The sequence below is a fragment of the Artemia franciscana genome, chromosome 7, assembly GCF_032884065.1.
Source record: "Artemia franciscana chromosome 7, ASM3288406v1, whole genome shotgun sequence".
In the NCBI taxonomy this organism is placed as follows: domain Eukaryota; kingdom Metazoa; phylum Arthropoda; class Branchiopoda; order Anostraca; family Artemiidae; genus Artemia; species Artemia franciscana.
In genome coordinates, this window is record NC_088869.1 from 57,328,321 (window position 1) to 57,354,474 (window position 26,154).

At 35.5% G+C, this 26,154-nt stretch overlaps 1 protein-coding gene and 1 non-coding gene across 6 annotated transcripts in view; one reads left to right on the plus strand and one right to left on the minus strand.

The window, feature by feature from the left end:
- The window catches only part of LOC136029513 (beta-1,4-mannosyltransferase egh-like), a 42,463-nt gene extending 29,650 nt beyond the window's left edge, over positions 1–12,813 (minus strand). Inside the window, exons 1-3 of one of the 5 annotated variants that reach the window (XM_065707960.1) lie at positions 12,736–12,813; positions 3,512–4,222; positions 2,222–2,422 (exon numbers count right to left, since the gene is read on the minus strand). In XM_065707960.1, coding sequence (XP_065564032.1) covers positions 2,222–2,422; positions 3,512–4,198 — 888 coding nt within the window. In that variant the 5' untranslated portion in view covers positions 4,199–4,222; positions 12,736–12,813. The other 4 variants (XM_065707958.1, XM_065707959.1, XM_065707962.1 and 1 more) reach the window with 4 other exon arrangements.
- Positions 12,814–25,620: 12,807 nt separating this feature from the next.
- On the plus strand, positions 25,621–25,692 carry Trnaq-cug (transfer RNA glutamine (anticodon CUG)). Its single transcript has one exon. It is a non-coding gene; the product is annotated as a tRNA-Gln (tRNA).
- The last annotated feature ends 462 nt before the right edge of the window (positions 25,693–26,154 follow it).

A 26,154-nucleotide genomic window follows, 5' to 3' on the forward strand; every position in this document is an offset into this window, starting at 1 on the left:
CTTTCTTATACGGAATAATTTCTGTTTGTTTACAGCTTTAAAGCTAAAATTTGATTAAAGTTTAAAGCGAGGGTTGAGGAAGGGACAGCCCCACTCATACGCGGAGTAAATCCCGTTCGTATTAGGTTTTAATGTTGCTCCTTACTTTCAATTGAAGAAATTGTTTTTTTTTTAAATCTAATTTCTGACTATTTTTTTTTTAAATTATGCCAGGAAAATCCTTTCCTTTCCGTCGTGTAAAATTTCCCTGACAAATTCCCCTCGAAAACTTTCCTCGCCAGCAAAATTTATCCCTGTGGAAAACACCCCCAGAAAATTGAAGCCCCGCTGAAAATTCACCCCAGGAAATTTCCTGAGGACAATTCTGCTTGGAAAGTTCTTATTGCCCTACTTTTATTTGAAAAAATAATTTCTGATCATTTTTTGAATCATGCCGGAAATCTCCCCCTACAAGGAAAAATTTTTCAGGAAATCTCCCACGATGGAAAGTTTTCCCGTGAAAAATTCTCCCATGGCTAATTAATCCCACGGAAAATTCGTGCCCCTATGGCCGAGAAACTACCCAGCCCCAACCAAAATTTCCCCGCACTATTCAGCCCCCCAAACATCTCCAAGTGTAAAGTCGAGTTGCCAAAGAGACAGCAAGACAAATCAAGAGAACTTTGTATGGGGATTCTGACAAATTCCCTCCGTGTGAAACTTCCACTGAAAAATTCACCCCTAGAAACTTCCTTCTCCACGGAGAATTATCCCTTGGAAAATCTCCCTACGAAAATGTCTGTATACATTGCCAATACCAAATACTATATGTAAACAACAAGCAAATTTGATAACTTAAAGCCCTTTCCCCAAAGGTTGTGAGGCGTCATGTCATACCCAGAGACACAGTTATTGGACCTTTCAACTCTGCTGTACAAAATTTCAAGTTTTGATCAGATGATTTTGGAGAAAAGGGGCGTAGGAGGGGGTCTATTTTACCACAAATCTTTTTGGTCTCTTAAAAAGGGCACTAGAGCTTTTAATTTTTGTTTAAATAAACCTCTCTTGATCTTCTAGTACCATTGGCTCAATATGATCATCCCTGGCAAAAAAAAAAATCAAATAAACACATATCTGTGCTCTTTCTTCAGACAAAAAAAAAACACACATTTTTGCAGATGGGAGCATGAAACCTCTTCTTTACTCTGATCGAGTTCTCTGATACTCTGAATCTGATGGTGTGATTTTGATGAAGCTTGGTTTTTGGAGGCGTTTCCTCTTTTTTGAAAATCATGGAATTCTGACAAATTCCCCCGTGTAAACTTCATCTCGGAAATTCACCCCTAGAAACTTCCCTCCCCACAGAAAATTTCTACTTGAAAATTCCCCCCCCCCCAAAATGTCGTATATATGCCAATAAAAAATACAATATATAAAAAATAAGCAAATTTCATAACTTAAAGCCCTTTCCCCAGGGGCTTTGAGGCGTATGTCACACCCAGAGGCATAGTTAATGAACTTTTAAACTATGCTGAACAAGATCGCTACCTCAAAATTCTGATCTTTGAAGAAAGAGGGGCGTGGGAGGGGTCTACTTTCCCTTCTATATTTTTTGATCACTTAAAAAGACCACTAGTACTTATAATTTTTGCTCGAATGAGCCTGCTCTTGATCGTCTAGCAGCATTGGTTCAAAGGGAGCACCCCACAAGAGCACCCCTTCAAAGGGAGACCCACAAGGGAGCTCCACAACAACAAATAAACACGCAACAAATAAACAACAACAAATAAACACGCATCTGTGCTCTTTCTTTTGGCAAAAAAAATCCACATTTTTGCCGACGGGAGCTTCAACTTTTACAGTAGAAGGGTTCTCTGATGCACTGAATCGGATGGTGTGATTTTGATAAAGCTTCCCTGACTTTTTGGGGGCGTTTCCACTTTTCTTCAAGAATGACGCAAATTTTCACAGGCTCGTAACTTTTGATGGCTACCATTAAACTGACTGAATCTTATATATTTGGAATAAACATAAAAATCAATTCTTGTGATGTATCTATTGTTATCATATTCCGTCTTTTAGAGTTTTGGTTACTATTCGGTCAAGTCGCTCCTTACAGTTTGATACCACAAACTACTTGATACGTCAAAAGTACTCCTAGAATTAAGGAGTAATATTCATGCTAAATCGATAGAATATTTGTTCGGTTTATGGCACAGAATAACGTTAAAAACGAAATTACCTGAGAGACCACATAAGAGCCTTTCATACCAAAAAAAGGAGCATGCCAAGCCTTAAACTGGTAGCGCAATTTTCCCAGATCTTCAGCTACTCGGAATGTGTCGCAAAGAGTGATTATAACATTCTTCATAGTTATATGAGTGTAGGTAATGAGACCTTGCCCGAATTGATGTTCACCAGACGTGACGAAGTTCAATATGCCCTAAAATGGTGGAAAAATTCCGAAATGGTATTGACATACCTAAAAATAAGCACTTTCTTTGTATGAAACGAAAAAAAAGTAGGAAATTCATAAATTTGAAACAAATGAAGAACATGAAATGGAACGCTTTGCTTTTGGATAATGTTGAGGGGGAATGAAAGGGAACTTTAGGTAGATCTATCCACTTCGATGATATTACCAAACTAACAAAAAGTTCATACATAAACCTTACCTCAAAGCGGAACCATAGAACTTTTCTTTGGGAGGGCTGGGGTTAAAATTCTAAAAGCGCAATTTTTAGACAACAACTTTCCAAAAGAGGATGGATCAATCTTGGAAGGATTTCGCCATCCCCCAACCCTTTCGGTGCAGATAGCTGGCTTTTAGCCAAATTAATATTCTATCAATCAGGGATGTAACTATGCCAAAAAACAAGCAAGATAGAGACGAGGTTATGCACACATTCAGGGACAGACCTCTTGACCCAAAAGTTTGGATATTTTACATTTTTTCTAGAAGCCCTGTCCCCATTCTTTTCTTAAAAACTACTAAGATGAAACAAATAAAATCTTCCATGTGCTTAAGCAAAGCTGATAGCAGCCTATGCCTACAATCTAAACTAAAAATTTACAAACAATTTTACTAAAGTTTTAAAGCTGAAATTTTTTATAAAATTTTAAGTTTATTTACAAAATAAAACTAGAATTTTACCAAAATATTTAATGATAAGCACAAAATTCTCCCCCATCATTTTGTAAACTATTGCTAAAACTAATGGATCTTTATTTAAGAGAAAATAAAATGGCTATCATAGTTGTATTTTTCTAAAATATTCTAAATAACTCATGTTAACAATAGATGCTGGGAAAACTAATACAGAAAAAAATGTTACTGAAACTGATCATTGATAAGACCCTAAGATTCTGAAAAGCATAATGTCTAAACGAGACAAACAAATCTAATGATTAACATATGATCAATTTGAATTTGATTATTCTTATGGTGCTGATAGATATTAAACGCAAATTAAATGATTTTCTATATAACAGAAAACCTACTGTCTTACATGACCTGAGAGAGAGAGCTAACCTTAACAGCATCTTCAGTGAGTCGAGTTTCTTCATCTAAGTGGACAATCCAATCACTATCCGCTAAATCATTGACATCATCCTCCAAGCAATATTGCAAGGCTCTTGCTTTAAAAAGGCAACCACTAGAAGGCTTGTACCTGCTGGGTACAATCGTTTCACGGACTCTTCTATGCTCAGGTAAGCCTACTGGTAAGTCACAAACAACTTCAACAATAAAATTTTCAAGCCCTGCTTTTAAACATGTTTTCAAGTTATGTTCCACTGATTTTCTAACTAAATTTGGTGTGTCACCCCTAGTAACAACCCGAATACAAATAAATGGCCCTAAAATTGGCGAGCTCTTAAGGATTGGCTTGTCTGGGAATGCCCTATATTTAAGCAGCCCCATAAAATTGAAAATCACTTGTGGTAGGGCTAATAATGCTATACACTTTGTAATGTACAAAGATAGTGTCAGCCATGTACCATAATTATCAATAGGATCAAATTCAGGTATATGCTTGACTAGAGTAATATAGGGAACACTAATACTCCCTCCTGCCACTAAAAACAAGAAGATAACTAGTGTCATGCATGCACAGTGAATATAGTGTTTCAATCGACTAGAAAGTGATGGCACACATTTTTCAAGCTCAAGTTCTGTCTCACTAAGAAGCGGGATTTCATCACTGCTGGGATTTTTCATACTGAATGTATGCACACTTCTTGCCTAAAAAAAGAAAGGTGATGATTGATTTTCAAAAGAGTAATACAAAAATAATAATAAATCATAATTTATTTTAAAACTCACTTTTAAGCAAAAGAAGCCGAGTGAATGAATTATCTCTTAAGAATAAATCTGTCAAAGCCACAGAAATTGTTTGCATCAAGAACTACCACAATAGAAATAATCCAAAGAATGACTATATGTGGTAGTTTTGCAAATACTAATAACATCTGAAACATAGAGATATTTTGCTAATTTCAAAAAATTTGCAGTTACAAACATACAAATATAAAGTTTCATTGATTTAGCAGGAGTTTATTGGGAAGAGAGAATCCAAAACTGAAATTACATCTCACAAAGTCTTTTTACATATGTGTTTGACCACCCCAAAAATTGATTACGAATTTTTATAGCAAATCTCAGACAAAAATGACATCAAATAATATGCTTGACTTGATGCATTTAAATTACACGATGTGCAATAGTTTTTTCCTGTAGACAAAAAATGAATAATAAACATCACAGTTTAACAGTAACTTCATTTCCTTTTGCTATCATACCCTTATATTAGTATTCTACATATACATATATATTTAGATAGTTATTACATCTATATAAATAATATTTTGGGTTTGGTTTTAGCGCTGAAAAGCAATCGTAGATAACCGAAAATGTTTCTTCTTCTTTTGTTTGCTGTTTTTACCATCTTCTTACATATAATCTTTGACTCAGACTTATGACAGCAGTAGGTTAATTTCCTCTAGTGCATCTCAAAATCATCTTGTCAAAGAGATATTCAGACAACAAAATTAGACATTTAATTGCTATACCCTGACACAAACAATTGGTGTGTTTTCCACAAAGTACAATGTAAAACACACCATGGTCCTAGCTTAAAGAAAAGCCTTCCAACAAACTCCAAAGAGACCAGGTTTTCCTCAATGGTTTTGCAAAACCTAAAATGCTGTCTAGTCCATTGCAGAATATCCCAGAATGTTTGATCCTGTGCAATTATTACCCAACAATTCCCTAAAAGGCAATATTGTGCGTGAATTTTTTGTGGTTTTGTTTTTTTGTAACAAAGAGAAATTTTGGGGACCAAGCGAAAGTAGTGATGGCCAATTTTAAGGAATTTTTTTCTTTCTTCTATAAGGCAAAGCTAGCAGGAATATTTAAATTAAATGCTTCAAAAAATATCCAATGAGTATAGAATTTATTTCAGAATTTGGGGTTTCAGGCCTCTATTATTTTTTAATGTTGTCTAGCCCTTTACAGGGTATCCAAAGAACATTGTCTGCAGCAAGGGGAATTCCAGAGGGCCAGTCAAAGTGGCAATAGCCAATTTTAAGGTACTTAAAAATGAGTGTTTAGACGAAATGCTTCAAAAAATATTCAACAGAGTAGATGACTGATTCCTGGCTTAGGATTTTCCAGCTTCTGGCTTTTTTTCAATGGTGACCAATCTGAGTGAGTTTCAACCGCAAATAATTATGAAAACAAATCAAAAAACCATACTTTTGAATGCCTTTAGCTCAACAGATTTGTTCAAATTTTGAATTGTTTCTGTTGAAAAGCCTTACCAATTCAATAACAGTCTTGAATATTTTTCAAAATATAGACTTAATGTTTCACATAAGGTTTTCAACATTGATATTCTATCTTGAATACCAATTTTTATTTACTACATTCTGGATTCTCACTTTGAATGGTCAGGTTATTGCAATAAAACCTTCCTCCATCCTAATCTACTCAAAGCCTCCCTCTTTACACACTCAAAAAAAGTTATCATTTTCCTTAAATCTTCCCTTGTGATGTCCTCTCATCCAATTCGGAGATGACCTGCTTCTTGTTTGGCCCTAGACGTTCGCCCAACAAGGACGATCTTGGTGAATCTGTCATCCTTTATTTGCAGAATGTGTCTTAGTCATCTCAGTCTTTCTCTCGTTATAGCCTTAGAGATCGTGATTAACCCATATTATTTTGTAAAGCTTACTGTTTGAGATACAGTCAGTCTGTTGAGAATCCAAAATAATCCCTAGGCAATTTCTCTGGAAAATATCAAGCAAATCCTCATCCATTTCAGAGCACCCACATTTCAGAACCATACTTGACCATTGTCGTCACTGTAGCTTCCAATATTCTAAACTTGGTGTACAGACTAATCTTCCTATTCTTCCAAACTTTCCTCAACTGCAAAAAAAAACATCCTGGGCCTTGGCTATTGTAGCCTCTTCACTGTGCTCAATAATACTAACTAGGTAAATGAAGCTGTCTACTTGATCAATAGTCTTGTTACCTGGCATAACCCTCAGTTATTCCTAGTCTTAGAGACTTAAGCTTGCCCATAATCTACAGAATTAAGGGACAAGGGGGTTGGATAACTCAAGAACTTCTAAATTATTTGATCCAAGGATGAAAATTTGGTCAACACATCCTCCACCCTTCCTAAATCCATACTGTTTTTCTCTTAAAACCATCAACAGCATCTTTTTGCCTAAAAGGTATCAAAATACTAAGTTATTGTCTTCCTACAGCAACCAAGCTGAAGCCACTATAATTACCAAACTCACTCTTATTACCTTTCTTATAGAGGCATTGGATTAGAGTTATTATCTTCCTACACTAAGTTATTGTCTTCCTACAGCAACCAAGCTGAAGCCACTATAATTACCAAACTCACTCTTATTACCTTTCTTATAGAGGCATTGGATTAGAGTTATTGTCTTCCTACACTAACTTATTGTCTTCCTACAGCAACCAAGCTGAAGCCACTATAATTACCAAACTCACTCTTATTACCTTTCTTATAGAGGCATTGGATTAGAGTTATTGTCTTCCTACACTAAGTTATTGTCTTCCTACAGCAACCAAGCTGAAGCCACTATAATTACCATACTCACACTTATTACCTTTCTTATAGAGACATTGGATTAGAGTTATTGTCTTCCTACACTAACTTATTGTCTTCCTACAGCAACCAAGCTGAAGCCACTATAATTACCAAACTCACTCTTATTACCTTTCTTATAGAGGCATTGGATTAGAGTTATTGTCTTCCTACACTAAGTTATTGTCTTCCTACAGCAACCAAGCTGAAGCCACTATAATTACCATACTCACTCTTATTACCTTTCTTATAGAGGCATTGGATTAGAGTTATTGTCTTCCTACACTAACTTATTGTCTTCCTACAGCAACCAAGCTGAAGCCACTATAATTACCAAACTCACTCTTATTACCTTTCTTATAGAGGCATTGGATTAGAGTTATTGTCTTCCTACACTAAGTTATTGTCTTCCTACAGCAACCAAGCTGAAGCCACTATAATTACCAAACTCACTCTTATTACCTTTCTTATAGAGGCATTGGATTAGAGTTATTGTCTTCCTACACTAAGTTATTGTCTTCCTACAGCAACCAAGCTGAAGCCACTATAATTACCATACTCACTCTTATTACCCTTCTTATAGAGGCATTGGATTAGAGTTCTCCTAAAATCACAGTACATCCCCTTTTTTCAAAATATTATTCATAATCTTCAGTTGCATAATTTATTTCTAGCTTAAAAATCACTACATTTAAAAACTCATTTACCCCACTATCAGTACCAGGGGCCTTATTATTTTTAAACCTTTTAGTAGCCTACTGTCACTAATTCTTCCTCCCAAAACAAATCTTCCTTCCCATCAAAAGGGTCACAAACTGTTTCTTTCTTTTCTATATCTATTCCTGTAATTCTATCATGATTTAGCAAATTCTCAAAATATTCTACTCTTCTCTTTTTAACTCTTTCCTTATCACTAATTGTGGCCCCATTCCCACCTGTAATTTGGACAAGTCCAGGTTGAGTATCCACTCTCAATAAATTAACATGCCCATAAAATATAATGAAAACCATGGGGACTCGATGACAGAAAAACAAAAAAATTACCTTGTTTATTGCCAGACACCCACACCCACCCTCCTAACCCCCCCCCCCCAAAAAAAATGTTCAATGTGGCTTGGCTCAGAGGATTTAAACATGGTATTACACAATAATGAAAACATATTTTTGTAAGTATTTTGCACAAGCATACATTATTTAAAACACAAATCCTTGAACACCAATCAAAAAAACTTTCAGCATCATTAAGTCAAAGAAGTTCTCAGTTTGGCAAGCACTTCCCATGGACTAGATATGCATGAGGGAAAGGAGCCTTTAGACCTATGTCCCCTCCCTCAAAAGACTCTAGAGTGCTGCAAACTGTCCCACATTTTACACCAGTTTTTGTGTAATTTATCTGCTTATGGGGGCTATTGACATTCATTCCCCCCATCCTAAGTGAATTCCTGTTCATGTGCCAACTATCAGCCCATGTTACATTTAAAATTGGGTCACCCTGATCTTTAAGATCATGGGGAGTTCTAGGGGAGGAGAGTAAGTAATTCATATGTTAAAAAAGATGGAAAAATAGTTATTATTAATTTGTTTACTTGTATTACTAATTTATGTATTTTGAAACTTAGAACTATGAAGCAAATCAATAGCATTCTAAGGAGACACAAATCTTGACATATACTTTGTTTACCAGCACATTGCTGAATGTTTACCTACTATCTGGCAGATATTCTACAGATTTTAATATTAATTTAAATAATTTATTAAACCTTAAGCTATTTAGGGGGTCAGATACTTTTCTGAACAGTAATCTTGGGTAATTGTTCTCCTTCTAAACTAGCTTAGTCATTAACAAAAGAGATAACAAAATAACAAATTCCTATTTGGATTCTCAATGTTTATAAGTATAATATCTGCTATCATAAAAATTTTGTTGAGCCAAAAGCAGTGGTATTGCTTTTTTGTTGTCATAGCATTGAGTTGAGGAATGGTTAAGATGTAACTTAAGGGACATTTTGCTACCTTGGAAAGTAGCTGAATTAAGATAATGAAACTTCCAGGATTGATTCAGAACCTAGACAATGCCCCACAAAGGCACAAAATTCAAGCTTCCACCTCTGCTCCTCCTCTATTTCCAAGTCCTTGAGAGCTGTTAAAAAGTCAGCTCTTTCTAGAGCTGATACTACAAATGGTCTTCCATGAAGATATTTAAGGATCTTTATGCATTCCTGAATTTTTTTTTTCACTAAAACAACTTCTTTCTAAGATAAAAAAAGTTGTTTCAAATTTTTTCCAAATAAGATCCAAGGAAAGATATTTAGCCCTTCAATACCCATAAATGTATTAAATCCTTAACTAAATGTTTAGCACTTGGCCTATTTTGAAGGAGACATGCTAAGCATATACAGTCAGAAGCCTACCATCAGATCCCTTATTTTAGGCTATATCCAAGTATCATGGTTACTTTTCTAACAATGCAAACCCTTAATAATTTATTTGAACCCTCTATATATACAAAAATGCACTTAGAGGAGTATGGAAAAGAACTGTACATAACAAAAGCACTTATCATCACAGACACAAAAAAGCACTATCAATGACTCACAAACAATTAATGGCATGCACCCTAATGGGCAATCTATGACTGACTCAGATCCTTGTCTAAATCTGCCTTCTAAAATATCCATCTTATTGCATATCTCAAAAACACTGTAATGTTTATAACTCTGATTTATGATTATAATAGTAATATAGGATGAAACCTGAGCAAAAACAAGCAGTAATATGTAATAATTCCATTATATAGAAGGGAGAGGAGTGGAGGTAGTTACTTCAAAATACCTTACTGGGACACACTTTAGTCTGTATACTAACCCTGAGTTTCATTTTCATGACCTAAACCCTTTCCAAGATAGCAAAAAGTAGCTAAACTAGAATTTTACCATGATAAATGGCTGATTTATCAGAAAAGCAACCACAATATTTGGAAATAGCCTAGGGTAATTTTCCATAATAGTGGCTCTCTGAAAAAGACGTGCTAGAACAAAAAGGGAGGCTTTTTTAGATTACTAATTTTTTATTATGGCTAAAACTGTCATTTGCCTACTCAGCACTAGTACTGTATTACATGAAATTGTGCTTGACTGAGCATAAGGATATAAATTCACATTAACGATTCAAAAATTTGAATGTCTTGCGGAACCACACCTTAACCAGAACCACAGACAGAGACATGCATAACAAAAATAGAGTGAACTTTGGCTATAATTAAATAAGAAAAACAAGTTTTTTCAACTGAAAGTTCGGAGTGACATTAAAACCTAAAACGAACAGAAATTTTTACGTATATGAGAAATTATTACGTTTAAGAACGACTCCTGTATCACGAAGTCTATTAATTAGAATTAAAAGTTCCTCTAAAAGTATTAAAAAAAACTTAAGCGCAAAGAGCAAGGTATTGACAAGCGGGTGGCCCCCCTCATATGCGTAATAATTTCTGACGTTTTAAGTTTTAATGTTGGTCATTACTTTCAGCTGAAAAAACTTGTTTTTCCTATTTATTTTCTGATGTTTTTTTTTAATAAGGCTGGGAAATCCGGCTTCCCCTCCATAGAAAATTCATTCCCCCCATAAAAATTCGTCAATAGAGAGATACCCCCACGTGCCCCCTTTTCCTTCCATCAGAAAAAATCCCCTCTGAAAACGTCTTTATATTTCCCAATATCCAATACGACGTGTATACAATGAGCAAAGTTCATAATTTGCAGTTCTTCCTGCGGGGACTGTGGAAGGTTAAGTCGTGCTCACAGCTTTTAGATTTTTTGACTATGCTGAAAAAAAATCAAAATTTTGATCGGATGATGCTGGGGGAAAAATGAGTGTCGTGGGGGGGCTAGCTGCCCTCCAATATTTTTGGTCACTTAAAAAGGGCACTAGAACTTTTGATTTCCGATCAAATGAGCCTTTTCTCGGTCTTCTACGATATTGTTTGGTAAATGACGACTTTTACTTATTGACGACATGACTGCCTGTCCATGGATTATTCTTTATGGTTGATTGTGTATGGCTATGCTGTTTGACCTATGTGATTATATGGATGAGTAGGGTTAAGGCCTCATTCAAGTGCTGGTCTATATTAATCACTAATTTAGGAAAACAGTCTTCCTTTTCTCCTTCTGTCTCTCTCTTTTTTTCTTTTTTTTTTTTTTTTTTTTTTTTTGTGCTGTTGCATTGGTGATTTCTCTTTTCATGATACATATATATATATATATATATATATATATATATATATATATATATATATATATATATATATATATATATATATATATATATATATACATATATATATATATATATGTATATATCTATGTGAAGAATAAAACAAGCCAAAAGGAATGATCATTCAAAACTAAAGGACATGATATACAATTTGTTTGGAAGAAAACACAAAACAAGTCTCAAAGATTTTTCGCTTTCGACACCCATCATACGTGGAAACGTCTGAAGGCGGATTGAAGTCGATGAATCATCAGAAATCTTTTTGTTGATATTAATTTTGATTCTAATTTTCCCATAAAATAATTACACTCGGGAAAGAATGATAGAAATTTGAGTATGAGGATTACTGCAAAAGAAAACATGTGTGCATGATCTAAGCATTTATAAATGAAGGAGGGTGCCAAAACTTTTCGCTTGCAACATAAAAATTGACAATTCTAATTAGTTTTGCTTTAAAACGTCTTTTACTTCAACTTTGTTCTTCAGCATAATATATATATCCACATTAACAATTTGACAATTCTGGCAAATTTCAAAAATGATTATTCAAACTCCAAAAGAACTCTTTTTTGTATCAAACCAATTCCCGAGCCAATTTTCGTCCCTTGAGGAATTCATTTTAAGCTCCCGGTGTAAATATCTGGGCTAAAGAGACACTGGCGCGGGTGATTTTGTTATTAGCAAAACGGGATTTTTTTTTTCACATGAACGTCATGTGAATCACTCACAAAGAATTGATCAAACTTGACTTTTTCAGATTTCTGTCAGCCATTTACTATTATTCTCTTTTTTTATGACTTGTTAATCAAAAAAGAAATTTTCCAAAAAAAGTATTTTTCAAAAAAGCATAGAGTCATATTAAAGTCTAAGACTACCAGAAATAAAGTCATATAGTAATTCAAACTTAAAACGGACAGGAACTACTATCAATAAATAAATGAACAAACAAAAATTACGAACTCAAAAACTTACAACTCAAAACGAACAGAAATTAAAATTGATGAACAAGTCAAACTTAAAAGGTTACCATCTGCAGGATTAGGTGTGCCACACCTTAGCCTAATACATAACAACAACCTTTCTATATAATATTTTCAGCGGAGGGGTGTATTTTTGGGAGGGGTAAAACTTGAAAAAAAAGAAAAAATCAGCGAATCACATGAAAAAAAAAATACAAAATACAAAGAAAGAGCAATATTATTGGGGTGAGAAGGTAAAAGTTGAAATACCCCTCCCATTCTGCGTAAATGCCTACATATAACTATCTTTGTTTTTAAAGGAAATTGTTGTAGCACCTGATTTGTAAAATAAACAGTTTATACTATCTTATTTTTCATAAATTCAAATTGAGACATACGGAGTTTCGGTTCAAACTTCAACTGTTCTAAATCCTAGGCATGGAACTGCACCGAAAAGAAACTGAGAGTACTTTTATCAGCATTAATGATTTTACGGAAACAGTTGGACTTAGCAATTCTTATCTCATTTAGTAAGAATGTGTTTGGCATTAGACAACACACTGACTAATCATTCAAAGTTCAGATGAACGGGAATCAAACAGTTCGTGGTAACGAACTGTAGTAAGGAGCGACCCGGCTCAATAGTAAACGAAACTATAAAAAATAGGATTTTAGGATAAAGTTTTTTACTGTTTTAAAAAGAAGAGTTGAGAGAAAGAGTCAAACTTTAGCGTAAAGAGCGGGGCGTTGATGAGGAAGCAGCCCCTTTCATATACGAAGTAGTTTCTGCTCGTTTTAAGTTTTAATGTCGCTCCTTACTTTCAGTTGAAAAAACTTGTTTTTTTATTTAATCAAACTAAGAATAAGTTATGCAGCCATTTTCTATGCGGCAAAACATTATTTGCTAATTAATATTAAATAAAGGCAGAATTATTTTAAATTTACTATCTCATCATAGGCAGCGCAATAGCACCGCCTAAGTAAAGATCGATGTGGTCATACGTATTATTATTATTTAGATCAGGGAACCCCGTATAGAAGAAGGTGTCATAAAACTTTGGAAGGGGCTCATTCGATTAGAAATTGAATGGGCTTGTGCTCTTTTCAATAATCGAAAGCGATTAAAGGAAAAATAGACCCCCACGCCCTTCATTTCTCCTAACACATTAAATCAAAATGTTGATATTCTTTTTTTGCGTGGTTGAAAGGTCTGTAAATTACGTTTTTGAGGATGCCCCCCCCCCAGAGCCCTCAGGGTGAGGGTCGTAAATTATGTCCTGGGGCTAATAAGGTTTTTATAGAAAGGGTGGTGCTATAAATTTCGTAGGAGATTAATTAGATTGGTAATCAGAAGTTTAACTGTCCTTTTTATGAGTCAAAGTGATCAGAGGGCAGCTAGCTCCCCCCCACACCTCATATTTTACCGAAATGCATCTGATAGAAACTTTGAGATTGCCATTTCTTCAAAAACAGTCCAAAGTTCACATAATAAGGCCTTTGGGATTGACACAGCCTCCCAGAGTCTGGGGACAAGGGTTGCTAGTTTTGCCCAGAGGGAATATAAAGTTTTTATGGAATGAGTGGTCGCGTAAACTTTAAAAGAGGGTGATTTGATCGCAAATTTATAATTCTGGTTACCTCTTAAAAGTCAAAAGTGATGGAGGGCAACTAGCCCCGTCCCTCACACCGTCTTTTCCCCGAACGCATCCGATGGAAATTGTGAGAAAGCCCTGTTGCTCAAGTAGTATAAAGAGCATATAACAATGTCTTCAGGGTGGACAAGACCCCCCAAACCCCAAAGGCAAGGGTCGTAAGTTATGCCCCGGGGCACATAGGGTTTATATTGAACGGGCGGTCGGATAAACTTCGGATCAGATAGGTTTTGTTTGATTGGAAATCGGAAGTTGTAGTTCCCTTTTTAGTCAAAATTGAACGGAGAGCAACCATTCCCCCAGCCACATCATTCCCCAAAACGCGTCCGATCAAAATTCTAAGAGGACTATTTTGTTCAGCATTGTTGAAATATCCAGTAATTATATCTTTGGGGCTGTCAGCCTCCTCACAGTCCTCAGAGCAATTTGTTCATTGTTTACATATAGTATTTTTTATTGAGAAAGGTATGTTTTTTTTTTTAACTTTGCTTTCCAAAAAGATTAATGAGATTCAGCTGAGACTTTCAGAGAATGTTCAGTATAGTGTTGAACTAAATCAAAACAGGTTGTGTGTCTACGGATTGTCAAAAGGGAATAATTCAGGAATCACTGAGTATATTAATTTGGAACTTCCGGGAAATGATAAGGAAGATGATCAAAAAGGCAATATTTGTATGCTACCACTACTACTACAACTACCAGTTGCCACTCTGTTCTCATTGAGTTAACATTGAAAGTGGATTATATTCAAGACAGAAACTAAAGATTAAAAGTTGACTTAATTTAAACTACTTCTCAACGCTCGACTAAGCAGGTGATTGCTAATTGCGTCAGTGTTGCCTGTTTATGGATATTTGCCTGGTGAAATACCAATAAACGTAATCAGAGATGATTGCTGTTTCATTTCAAGGCGCTGGCTTTTTATTGTTTATTTTGATTTTGTTTGAAAGCGGACCCCTCTGAGTTTTTGTTTCTTAGCAGAAAGGGGCCCTTGCGAGTAAGTTTTCGCTCGATATTCTTTTAGAGAAGGTTTAACACATTTGCATGAATTTATTGTTAGTATTAAAGAATTTGAAGATGACAGCTATTACGAAGAATTATTTTGCTCAGAAGCATCAAGAGCTTCTGCAATTGGTGGCTAGTCTGGAACAAGGAATTAGTGCTCGCCGTCAGGATAATTCCCAACTTCGGCAGAAGAATTTCGTTTTGAAATCAGAGTTAATTAATATAAAACAAGAGCTAAAAGCTCATAAGGCATTTGTGACGAGATCGAAAGAGCCAAGAGCTCATTTCGTATGAGCTTTAGCAAAATTCCAAGAATCAATAGATTGCTTTAAAAGGAAAATCAGAGTATTAATGCCGGTCGGAATTTAAAATAAGAACTCTGAGTCATGAGGTCCTTCTAAATATCAAAATTCATTAAGATCCAATCACCCAATCGTAGGTTAAAAATGCCTCACTTTTTATAATTGTTCCTCTCCCTTCAGCCGCTCAGATGGTCGAATCGGGGAAAATGACTTTATCAAGTCAATTTGTGCAGCTCCCCGACAAGCCTATCAATTTTCATCTTCCTAGCACGTCCAGAAGCACCAAATTCGCCAAAGCAATGCACTCCAGCCCCTAACTCCCCCAAAGAGAGGGGATCCATTCCGGTTTCGTCAATCACGTATTTCTGACATTTATAAGCGATTTCCAAGATTTACGGTTTTACCCCCAACTCCCCCCAATGTCAACAGATCTCGTCAGGATTTGACATGAGAGCTCTGAGACATGAATTCTTTCTAAATATCAAATTTCATTAAGATCCGGTCACCCGTTCTTAAGTTAAAAATTCCTCATTTTTTCCTCCATGAGAAGTTCCTCCATGGAAATATCCTCCCACGTAACCACCACCCCCCTCGACCCTTCCCCCCAAACCAAATAATCCCCCTGAAAACGTCTGCACACTTCCCCGTAACCATTACTATGTGTAAACACAGATCAAAGTTCGTAACTGGAAGCCCCTCCCACGGGAACTGGGGGGGAGTAAGTCGTCCCCAGAAACACAGTTATTAGGTTTTTCGACTATCGTGAATAAAATGGCTATCTCAGAATTTTTTGGTCACTTAAAAAGTGATTTTTAAGTTGGTTTTTAATTCCAAGTTTTTTGGTCACTTAAAAAGGGCACTAGAACTTTTAATTTCCGTTAGAATGAGCCCTTTCGCGACATTCTAGGACCACTGAGTCGATACGATCACCCCTGGAAAAAAAAAACAAAAAAACAAATAAACACGCATCCGTGATTTGTCTTCTGGCAAAAAAAAAATGCGAAATTCCTCATTTTTGTAGATAGGGACTTGAAACTTCTACAGTAGGGTTCTCTGATACGCTGAATCTGATGGTGTGATTTTCGTTAAGATCATATTACTTTTAGGGGGTGTTTTCCCCTATTTTCTAAAGTGAGGCAAATTTTCTCAGGCTCGTAACTTTTGATTGGTAAAATTAATCTTGATGAATCTTATATATTTAAAATAAGCATTAAAATGCGATTCTTTTGATGTAACTATTGGTATCAAAATGCCATTTTTTAGAGTTTCGGTTATTATTGAGCCGGGTCGCTCCTTACTACAGTTCGTTACCACGAACCGTTTGATAATCTTGCTAGCTATTGCCCGACTCGCTCATTACTTAGGTTTACCGTTAATCGTCATGAATGGTTTGAAAAACTCACACACTAGGAAAACTGACATCAATAGTATAGACATTAGACAACTAGGAAAAATCTCCATCGAGGTGTTCCCGCCCCCAGCCTTCTCAAATAACCACGAATCAAAACTTTGCAGAATTCAAAAGATCTTTCGACTTTCCTTCTGCTGTTCTGTCGGTTTTCCTTCTGCTGTGTAATGCTAGTGCTGACCTCTCAGAAGTTGTTTGCTATTAATCGATTGCCGGTTTTATTCGAACCGAACCTTAAGATTATTTTGCTTGGTACATCATTATTATGGCTTCTAAAATCCAAATAATTTGACGACAAATTTCCGTTTTACTGAAGAACTATTTGTGGATGAAATACCCAAAAGATCTTATTATATTTTTATTCCTGTAACCACTTGCGTCCAAAATCCAAATAATTTGACACTAAATTTTGTTTTACTAAAAAAAGAACTATTTTGGGATTATATACCCAAAAGAATTGAAAATCTGCATACTTTTTGGCCTTCTATAGGGTGAAACCATTTTGTTCCTCATCCACTCACAGCCATGAATGTAATCAAAAATAGTGATCCTCTATGTTGTTGGAAGAATCTTATTATATTTTTATTCCTGTAGCCACTTGCGTCTTTAAATAAATATATTTCGAGATAATCATAGGCAGCACAATAGTGCAGGCAGTGGCGTCGTTCGGAGGGGGGGGGCAAGGGAGGCAGTTGCCCCCTCATAATTTGGAGAAAAACTATAATTCATTGAGTAACTTTAAAACTGTTGCTCGTTTTAAGCTTAAAATTCGCTCTTTACTTCGACCAGAATTTTTTTTTTCATTAGTCCTAGCTCGTTTGTAATGTAAAAACGCGAAAAATAGTAGTCCATTGCGCTTCCTCATTAATATTTATGTGAATATAGCGCCTTTGAAGTCTTATCATCAAGGATATAGGTCTCTACTTCTTATACAAGCTTAGCGTAACATCAACCAGGGAGAATTTGGATCTGATTTTAGTGAGAAACAAGTTCGACTGTTTTCAATATCTGAACTAGATGATGGTACGTTAATCTTTCGTTTTAAGCTAGATTAAGCAATTATTTGATACTTGGGCTAGGCTATCTCATAGGGGAGTGCCGAATTAATTTAGACCTACAGAGGTCCAAGAACCTATATTTCTGAGTATTGAATGGTATTACGCTTTTTTTGCTATGGTAACTATTTCCAGTGGTGCCAATCACAGGGGGAGTATTTGCCTGCCGGATCCCCCCCCCCTATCCCTTGATTTCAATTTTTTGCCATGTTCATGGAAAAAAGAAGAAAAAACTGCCCTAGTTAACACATTTTGTGACTGTGGGATGGGATTTCTTGTCAGGTAGATATTTCATTTTTGTTTATGGAAGAGAAACCCTTTTTCGATATAACAATTCTTCTCTTGGTTTCTTTTGTTTTTTCTTATTTGGCAAGAGTGATGTCTTTTGTTTCTTACCTGAGTAGAGACTGATGAGTGATGGGGTGTTTCTCGACATTTTTAAATTTTTCCCACTTTGTCGTGATTTCAGTCTTTCGCCAAGGATTTTTTGGATCATTTCTAATATGACTCTGCAAGTTTTTCCTTTTTCAATAATAGTCACCACTTCCAAGGTTTCTCCAGCAACAACATGTTTTTCTATATCTGGATTACTGTGTTCTATAAATTCTTTGCACTCTGATTTGTTTTTGATTATAGGAGCACAGTTCACAAGCATTCTTGTCGGGCGTTTTTTAATTCCCTCGAAGTATTATTTAGTGCTACTGAATTTTTGTTGAAAGCACAAAGAACTATGTTTAAGTCTTGTTCAGAATTAAATTCAACAGTGATTTTCCCTTCTCGCCTATGTTCGATATTTTTAGCAGAAAATTTGGTGCACTATTTTTGCCAGAGGTTCTCTTTTTTTATGATCTTTTCCTTCATTACTGCTAGGCTCAAGAAGAATACCAAAGGTTTCAGGACCTTTAACAACACTAGAGCACGATTTACGATTTCAAGAGTTGATGGAAAAATTGTATCTTTATTTTCCAATTTTTCGTATAATTTGGTTATTTTTTTGAAGATGATAGTTCTCATTGCGCAAAAGTTTAGCATTTTCTTCTAAAAGCTGATGACATGAAATTTGAATTCGCTCACAAATATCGAATGCATAATCCCTAACCCCTGGGATTTTCTTTACATTGGCAAGAATTCCTTTTAAGGCATCGATTAGAGTACTAAAACTCGTTGCGTCTTCTTTGCTTAACTGCAAAAGAGTCTCATCAGCAGCTCATTATCGGAAAATTCTTCCATTGTTAGAATCAGAATAAAACACTAGCAAAATCCTTTCATGGCAAGGATATAGCTATTCACTTGAGACCTGAAATTTTCCACTATTGATGGGCTTCCCAAATACCAGTCTGGTATCTCCACTATTGATGGGCTTCCCAAATACCAGTCTGGTATCTCCACTATTGATGGGTTTCCCAAATACCAGTCTGGTATCTCCACTATTGAGGGGCTTCCCAAATACCAGTCTGGTATCTCCACTATTGATGGGCTTCCCAAATACCAGTCTGGTATCTCCACTATTGATGGGCTTCCCAAATACCAGTCTGGTATCTCCACTATTGATGGGCTTCCCAAATACCAGTCTGGTATCTCCACTATTGATGGGCTTCCCAAATACCAGTCTGGTATCTCCACTATTGATGGGCTTCCCAAATACCAGTCTGGTATCTTTACTGTTGATGGGATTCCCAAATACCAGTCTGGTATCTCCACTATTGATGGGCTTCCCAAATACCAGTCTGGTATCTCCACTATTGATGGGCTTCCCAAATACCAGTCTGGTATCTCCACTATTGATGGGTTTCCCAAATACCAGTCTGGTATCTCCACTATTGATGGGCTTCCCAAATACCAGTCTAGTATCTCCACTATTGATGGGAATCCCAAATACCAGTCTGGTATCTCCACTATTGATGGGCTTCCCAAATTTAGACCGAGAAAAGACACCATGATCACTTTCAGATCCGTAGGCACCAATTTCATAAAACAGAAATTTATAGTTCGCATCACACATTGCAAGTAAAATAGCACTAGAATATTTCTTATGGTTATAAATCTGTGAATCAGAATTGTAATGGCATTGAAGTCTGATATTCTTACCATCTATAGCACCTAGGCAATATAGTATTTGCCATCGGGTAAAGATCTGCGTTGCAGTAACTTCGAAGTCTTCCTCAGATGAAGTAGCAAGACAATAAATATGTCTTTGGAGAAAACATGACCCCCCCCCCCCCACACAGACAGTAGGAAAAGGTCTTTAAGTTATAAAAATTTCCCATCGTTTACGTATAGTATTTGTTTTAGGGAAGTATGCATATATTTTTTCGGATGGAGAGGAGAGGGATTCTTTTTCTGCACGGAGAGAGCTTTTTATGGAGAGGGATGTCTCCAGGGGGTAAACTTTTCAAGCGAAACTTTACACTGGGGGAATTTACCAAGATTTTTCTACGAAATTTCTGTGTATCTCTTGCTTTCTCTTTATCGAGTCAATTTTACGCATGGAGATGTTAATGGTAATTGTTCAGGGTGAATTTTCACCAGGATTGAGTTGTCCAGAGGATATTTCTGCGGGAATGGGGATTTCTCCCTGGGGGATGGAGCCAGATATCCTGGCGTTATTTAAAATAACGATCCCAAATTAAATAAAAAAAAAACAACTGAAAGTAAGGAGCAACATTAAAACTTAAAACAAACGGAAATTATTACGTATATGAGGTGGGTTGCTCCCTCCTCAACACCTCGCTCTTTACGATAAAGTTAGAATTTTTCCCATTACTTTAAAAGCGACTCCTGAAGCACAAGGGTCCTTTGATTAGAACAATAAGTAATTTTTTGAAGTGCCGAAAAACTTTAGCGTGAAGAACTAAGTGTCGAGATGAGAGCAACCCACCTCATATACGTAATAATTTCTGTTCGTTTTAAGTTTTAATGTTGCTCCTTACTTTCAGGTGAAAAAACTTCTTTTTTATTTTACCTAATATATAGAGGTGGTTAGGTTAGGTATTTAACATAATACGTTCTGCGCGGCCTGCTTTCCATAATTCTCTGTTGTAGTTTCTATTGTTTCTAAAGTATTGTATTTTCATAAGATTTTGGTATAAATCTTTAGGATTAACCTAACTTCACTTTTTGGGCGGGGTAGGAATAATACGTAAGTAACCAACAGATAAGATTTCTACAAACCTCTCGGCCAGGCTTAAAACCGTAACATTTGGTTTATTCAATACTAATCGGACTAAGCTGCAAGTAGAATGTTACGCCCCTCCCGACTGTAATGTGCAATTCACTAAATCTTTTCGTCTCACTAAAAACGGGGGCGAGAATCCTCTTACTGAACCCCAGACCGTAGCTTGTGCTTATCAGGCCTCAGTCCTGCCTGACCTACAAGAATTAGTTTAACTCGTCTTCAACTAAATCTAACGAGAATCCATTATAGCCAAAAGTCACTAAACTGAATTACTATAGGTCAATGTTGGTATTACCTGAACAATTGTTTTGGGTCATGAAACTATTGATAATAGATGCATTTTGAGTTTTTGAACATCTTTTCTCTCTTGCAAAACTACCGCAAACTCACCGTTATGGAGTTATCCCGGCCCAAATATTCTTGTATTTATACATATAGAATTGCAATTATTTCCGTTTTCGTTGATCGGATATTTGAAATCGCGAATCTGTAATAGTTTAGACCGTGTCCGAAATCTTATTTCACAAAGAATGCTGCATCTGGATGCAGGGTTAATTCTAAATACTCAGTCCGAAAACTGTTTTCGTCATTTGTTCTTTGAAGCTCAAATCCCTACTCAACAGCAACTCAGTAGTAGGGGAAGAAACAGAAATCAATCAGACACTGGGTATATCTAGCATTTACTATAGTCTTTGGTAGGCCTATGTCTAACAATAAGTAAGGCCAATGACTTTCTTATGATGGCAATCAAGATCAAAGGTCATCACTAGATTCAAGGATCGAATTTTCTCTGGCCTTTGAAATCTAGTGGTCATGCAAATTGGGTGATCATTAGATTTGTAACATTGTGTATATGCACTGCTGCACTAAATATATCTCTAGAGAAAATAAAATGTCAATGTCTCCAGAACCATTTAGACCATATCTAGTAGGCTAATAGAACTGAGATTTTCCATTACAAAGCTGCTGCTAAGAATCAAAAACACAAAGAATTGAGATTAGAAGGCAGTTGTGTTTATAGGCCTTGATTATTTAGACCAATTAGATTTGTCCTATATTTTACCACTTTTAGCTGAATTATTTTGTTTTTGCATTTGCTTTGCTAAAAAGTTCCAAGTTTAGAGAATTATGTTAGTACTTTTCTTGCTGATCAGAACAATTATCTTTACAAATCCTTCTGTTTAAAGCATTTTAGAGAGATTATAAAATGCACCATGGGCACATTGCAGTCTCAAATGAGCTTGTGGAAAACAAATAGAACATCTAATTTTTCTTATTTGTATTATTTCAAGACCAGAATATCACAAAACTAAGCTTTCATATTGCTTATTGTATCTTAAGTAAATACAATTCCTGATGGAGTTTTGTTGATACCTGTCTTAAATTTAATTTGTCTAAATAAAATGCATATTGTTTATGGGCAGCAACTATGACTTGAGTTTTTTTAAATATTTTCTTTTTTCAAACAATTGTTGTTCTGTGGTCACATTTGTGTTCCTTCCTAAGTGGCTGGCTCTCTAGCTTGAGAATCCTTTGTCCAAAGGGCACAGGTTTAATTCCTGGTATTACTAGATTATTTGGTTTGGGACAGGGATCAGTGATGTGACTGATAGCTCAGCTAGAATTGGCCCAACTTTAAAAAGTTACCTAAAGAAATGTGGGACAGTAAGCAGGAAGGTCATGTAAAAGCACAGAATGGCTGGCCCCTAGCTTCCTATTGCACTTCCTGGCTAAAGGATCACCTTGTCCTTTACTGGGCTTCTGACTTAGCCATATAAGCTTTCTTTTAAACTTATTAAACATAAATACAAATTAAAAAATGGCAGTTGGGTAGTTGTTCCTTTCCAATGAATTGTTGATGTATAGACAAGAGTGTGGGTCATGAGAGATGGCTGGTGAAGGTTTTGCAAGGTTTAAGAATTTAGGCAATTGCTCAGGTTGGCAACTGAGCACAAAAGTAAAATTTTGTGAATGGATTTTCTTTGTGACTGTTATGCTTATGTAATGTCAAGTATTTTATAGTTAATCTTTATTGTTTTATTTTAATTGCAATGGCCCTAGGACTTTAGTGTAATTAAACCAACTTACATCCATCCCTTTTCTTCAAACAGACAGGAGTTCTATGTTCCCTAGCTTCAATAAATTCATATGCAATTTTGAGACCAAGGGTTACAAAGTAGGTCAAAACTTGCAAATGGAACTGTGGTGCAACTAATTAATTTGTAAGGAATGTATATCAATTTAAAGAATTAAAAAAAATCATTTGGAATTCAAACAAGATAAATAAATAAATAGAAGTATCCCTTTACAATCATTTAATGAATTGTCACAAATGTAGGTCACTATTAAGATTGAAATGAACAAAGCTTCAATTATGAATCTGTTTTCTTTCAACAGACTGAAGGGGCAAACCTCCAAGCTTTGATAAATTCAATCTCACTTTTGGGCTCTTTTCAATGGGAACTTTCTTTGGATTTTTTTTTTTTTACCAACTAAAAACAGTAGGGAAAGCATCAGGTATAAGGGACTTAAGAGACTTGACAACATTTAGAAAAAGCTACATGCAAAATGATCTAAATAAGGATGCTATTGTAGAGTATCAAAGAGAAGCCTACATATATCCCAAATAAAGTATATGCATATTTCAAAGAACAAGAACAGGTTCATAGAATACCATTGAAGTGGTAAAGAAACAAGAAAATTGCAAAAGTTGAGATTTTAAGATTAACAAGAAACTATGAAAACTGAAGTACAATACTAGCCTCCTTCCAACAGGACAAATAAGGGGATTCACACCCCAATGCTCTGACTACTTTCAACTACACCTTTAGGAGTGAAAAAAAAAAATTAAATACATTTTTTCACATATGTCAAATATGACAGTTGACTCAGGAGTTTAGGGTCAGGGATTCAACACTGTGGTGCCACAAATGGAAAGACCTTTGCTGTCATAAGCATTGTTAATCCTAGCGCACACCCATACTCAAATATAACATTCTGTAAAGTCATAAATATCTTAAACAGCAAAAATAAAAGACTTTTTTTTTATTTTTGATAAATATTATTTGAAAAAGGACACTACAAGGCAAATATCAGGCTCGTCAGCATGCTAAATTTGATGTGACAATGATAAAATTTGTTAAATCTTTTCTGGGATCAAATGTGTTAACTATAGATAACACAGACATTGCAATTTCTATTTCTCCATCCATCTGTTTGATTGAGATTCTGAGACTATGACCCTAGGTCAAAAACTTTGCTCAATCCAAATTTATAAGGTTTGAAAGATATGCCAATACATATCCTTAATTTTGAAGAAGAAAAAAGTGATATGGCTCAGAATTCTACTCATAACAGGAATTGCATTTTCAGAACTAAAGGCAGAGAAAAAGCAACTGGTAACTAAAACTTAAGATAAAATGTTGTTTTGTCAAAATTTCAATTTTGACAAACCTGTTAAACTTGTCAAACCTGTCAGATCGGCGAATTTTATGGCTCTGTAGAGGGAAAAGGAGTGGAGGTGTGTACTCTAGAACTCCTTCCCAGGATATACTTTAGCCTTTAGAACCACCCCTGAAAGTTTCATTTTCCTAACCTTACCCCTTTCTGAGATAACAAGAAGTCACTCAACTAGAATATTAACAATCACTTTATTAAACAACTATCAAAAAACTGCTGATCAGCTATTACTCTGCTTAGAGATAATCGTTTAGCAGGGCATGAGAAATTTTGTGTTTTCTCTTTGTTTGAAACAGCTTAATTTTTTTGCTTCAAGAATAACAGAACAAGAAGTCAATGATCATTGTATTTAGCAGTTATCATACAATTAAAGCTCTATGATCATTGAGCAAGGTGAAGATCTACATCTTTAATAATAATCATCTAAAAGCTGCTGATCACAAATAATTTTTTTTTTTAACTGAGATATTCTTAGCCACTTACATTGGAAGTCTTTTGTCACACATTTTTGGAATTTGAAATCTCTCTGGAAACAGATCTTTCTTCCTTATGCTCTGGTTTTCCTTATGGTTTGGATATGGATCGCCACTATCTTTCTTTAGTTTCTTCTGAAAAACCTCAGATAAATGCTGCAATTTCGTAGAATTTTTTCGTGGGGTTTTTGACGTCATAACCCTGCGATAATTACAGATGAAATTCTAGTCCGGACTGAGAATTCTTCGAAGAATTCCAGACGGATGCGAAATTAATTCTGCATACTTGAGATTTCGGACACGCTCTTAGAAACAAATTTGGGCTATATATTTGCACATTAGGGGGGTGGGGGTAAAGCATAACATATATTAAACACGTAAACTAACCATTGCTGTATTTAATATATGCTATACTTTACCCCCCCCCCTAATGTGCAAATATATAATAACTCCATAACGGTGAGTTTGCGGTAGTTTTGCAAGAGAGAAAAGATGTTCAAAAAGTTAAAATGCATCTATTAACAATAGTTTCATGACCCAAAACAATTGTTCAGGTAATACCAACATTGACCTTGCTATATTTTTAGCAAGCAGCACTAAATGGCAATTTGAATTATTGCAATTATACGTCAATTATTGTATTGACTTGGTGTATTGGTGAGAAGTTTACTTCCTGCAAAATGTAAATAGGAAGTCGCCAGCTTCGGCGATCAGTTCACATATTTACATAATTTAAAAAACAATTCCATTTCAAGGTTCCATGGTGTAATGGTTAGCACTCAGGACTCTGAATCCTGCGATCCGAGTTCAAATCTCGGTGGAACCTTTTTTTTAGCTTACAAACCATATTGTCAATTCGTGCTTTTTCTTTTTTTAAACAGTTCATGAAGCAAATCGTGAGAATTCCCCTGGGGGGGGGGGGGGGAATGCTCTTTTGGGCTAAATGATCGTGTAGCAAAATATGGTGACATGTCTCATGTTGTTGTTAAATGTATTGATGGTTTTATGGACCATCCATCTTTTACTTGTCCTACTAAACGTAAAAAACGATCGAGAGGACATAGGAAAAATAATAGAAAAAATGAATTAGATGTACATATGCTTTCTATAGATCTATGCCAGCTACTTGAATCTAGGGGTATGATTTCTGTAATAAAATGTCTAAATAATTTATCCAAGAGGAATTTAATCAAACTTTTCTGGATTGTTAAGAATAATACAGCTCTTGATTATAATTTTAAAGTAATATGTGATACAATTTGCATTCTAACTAAAACGAAATTTATTT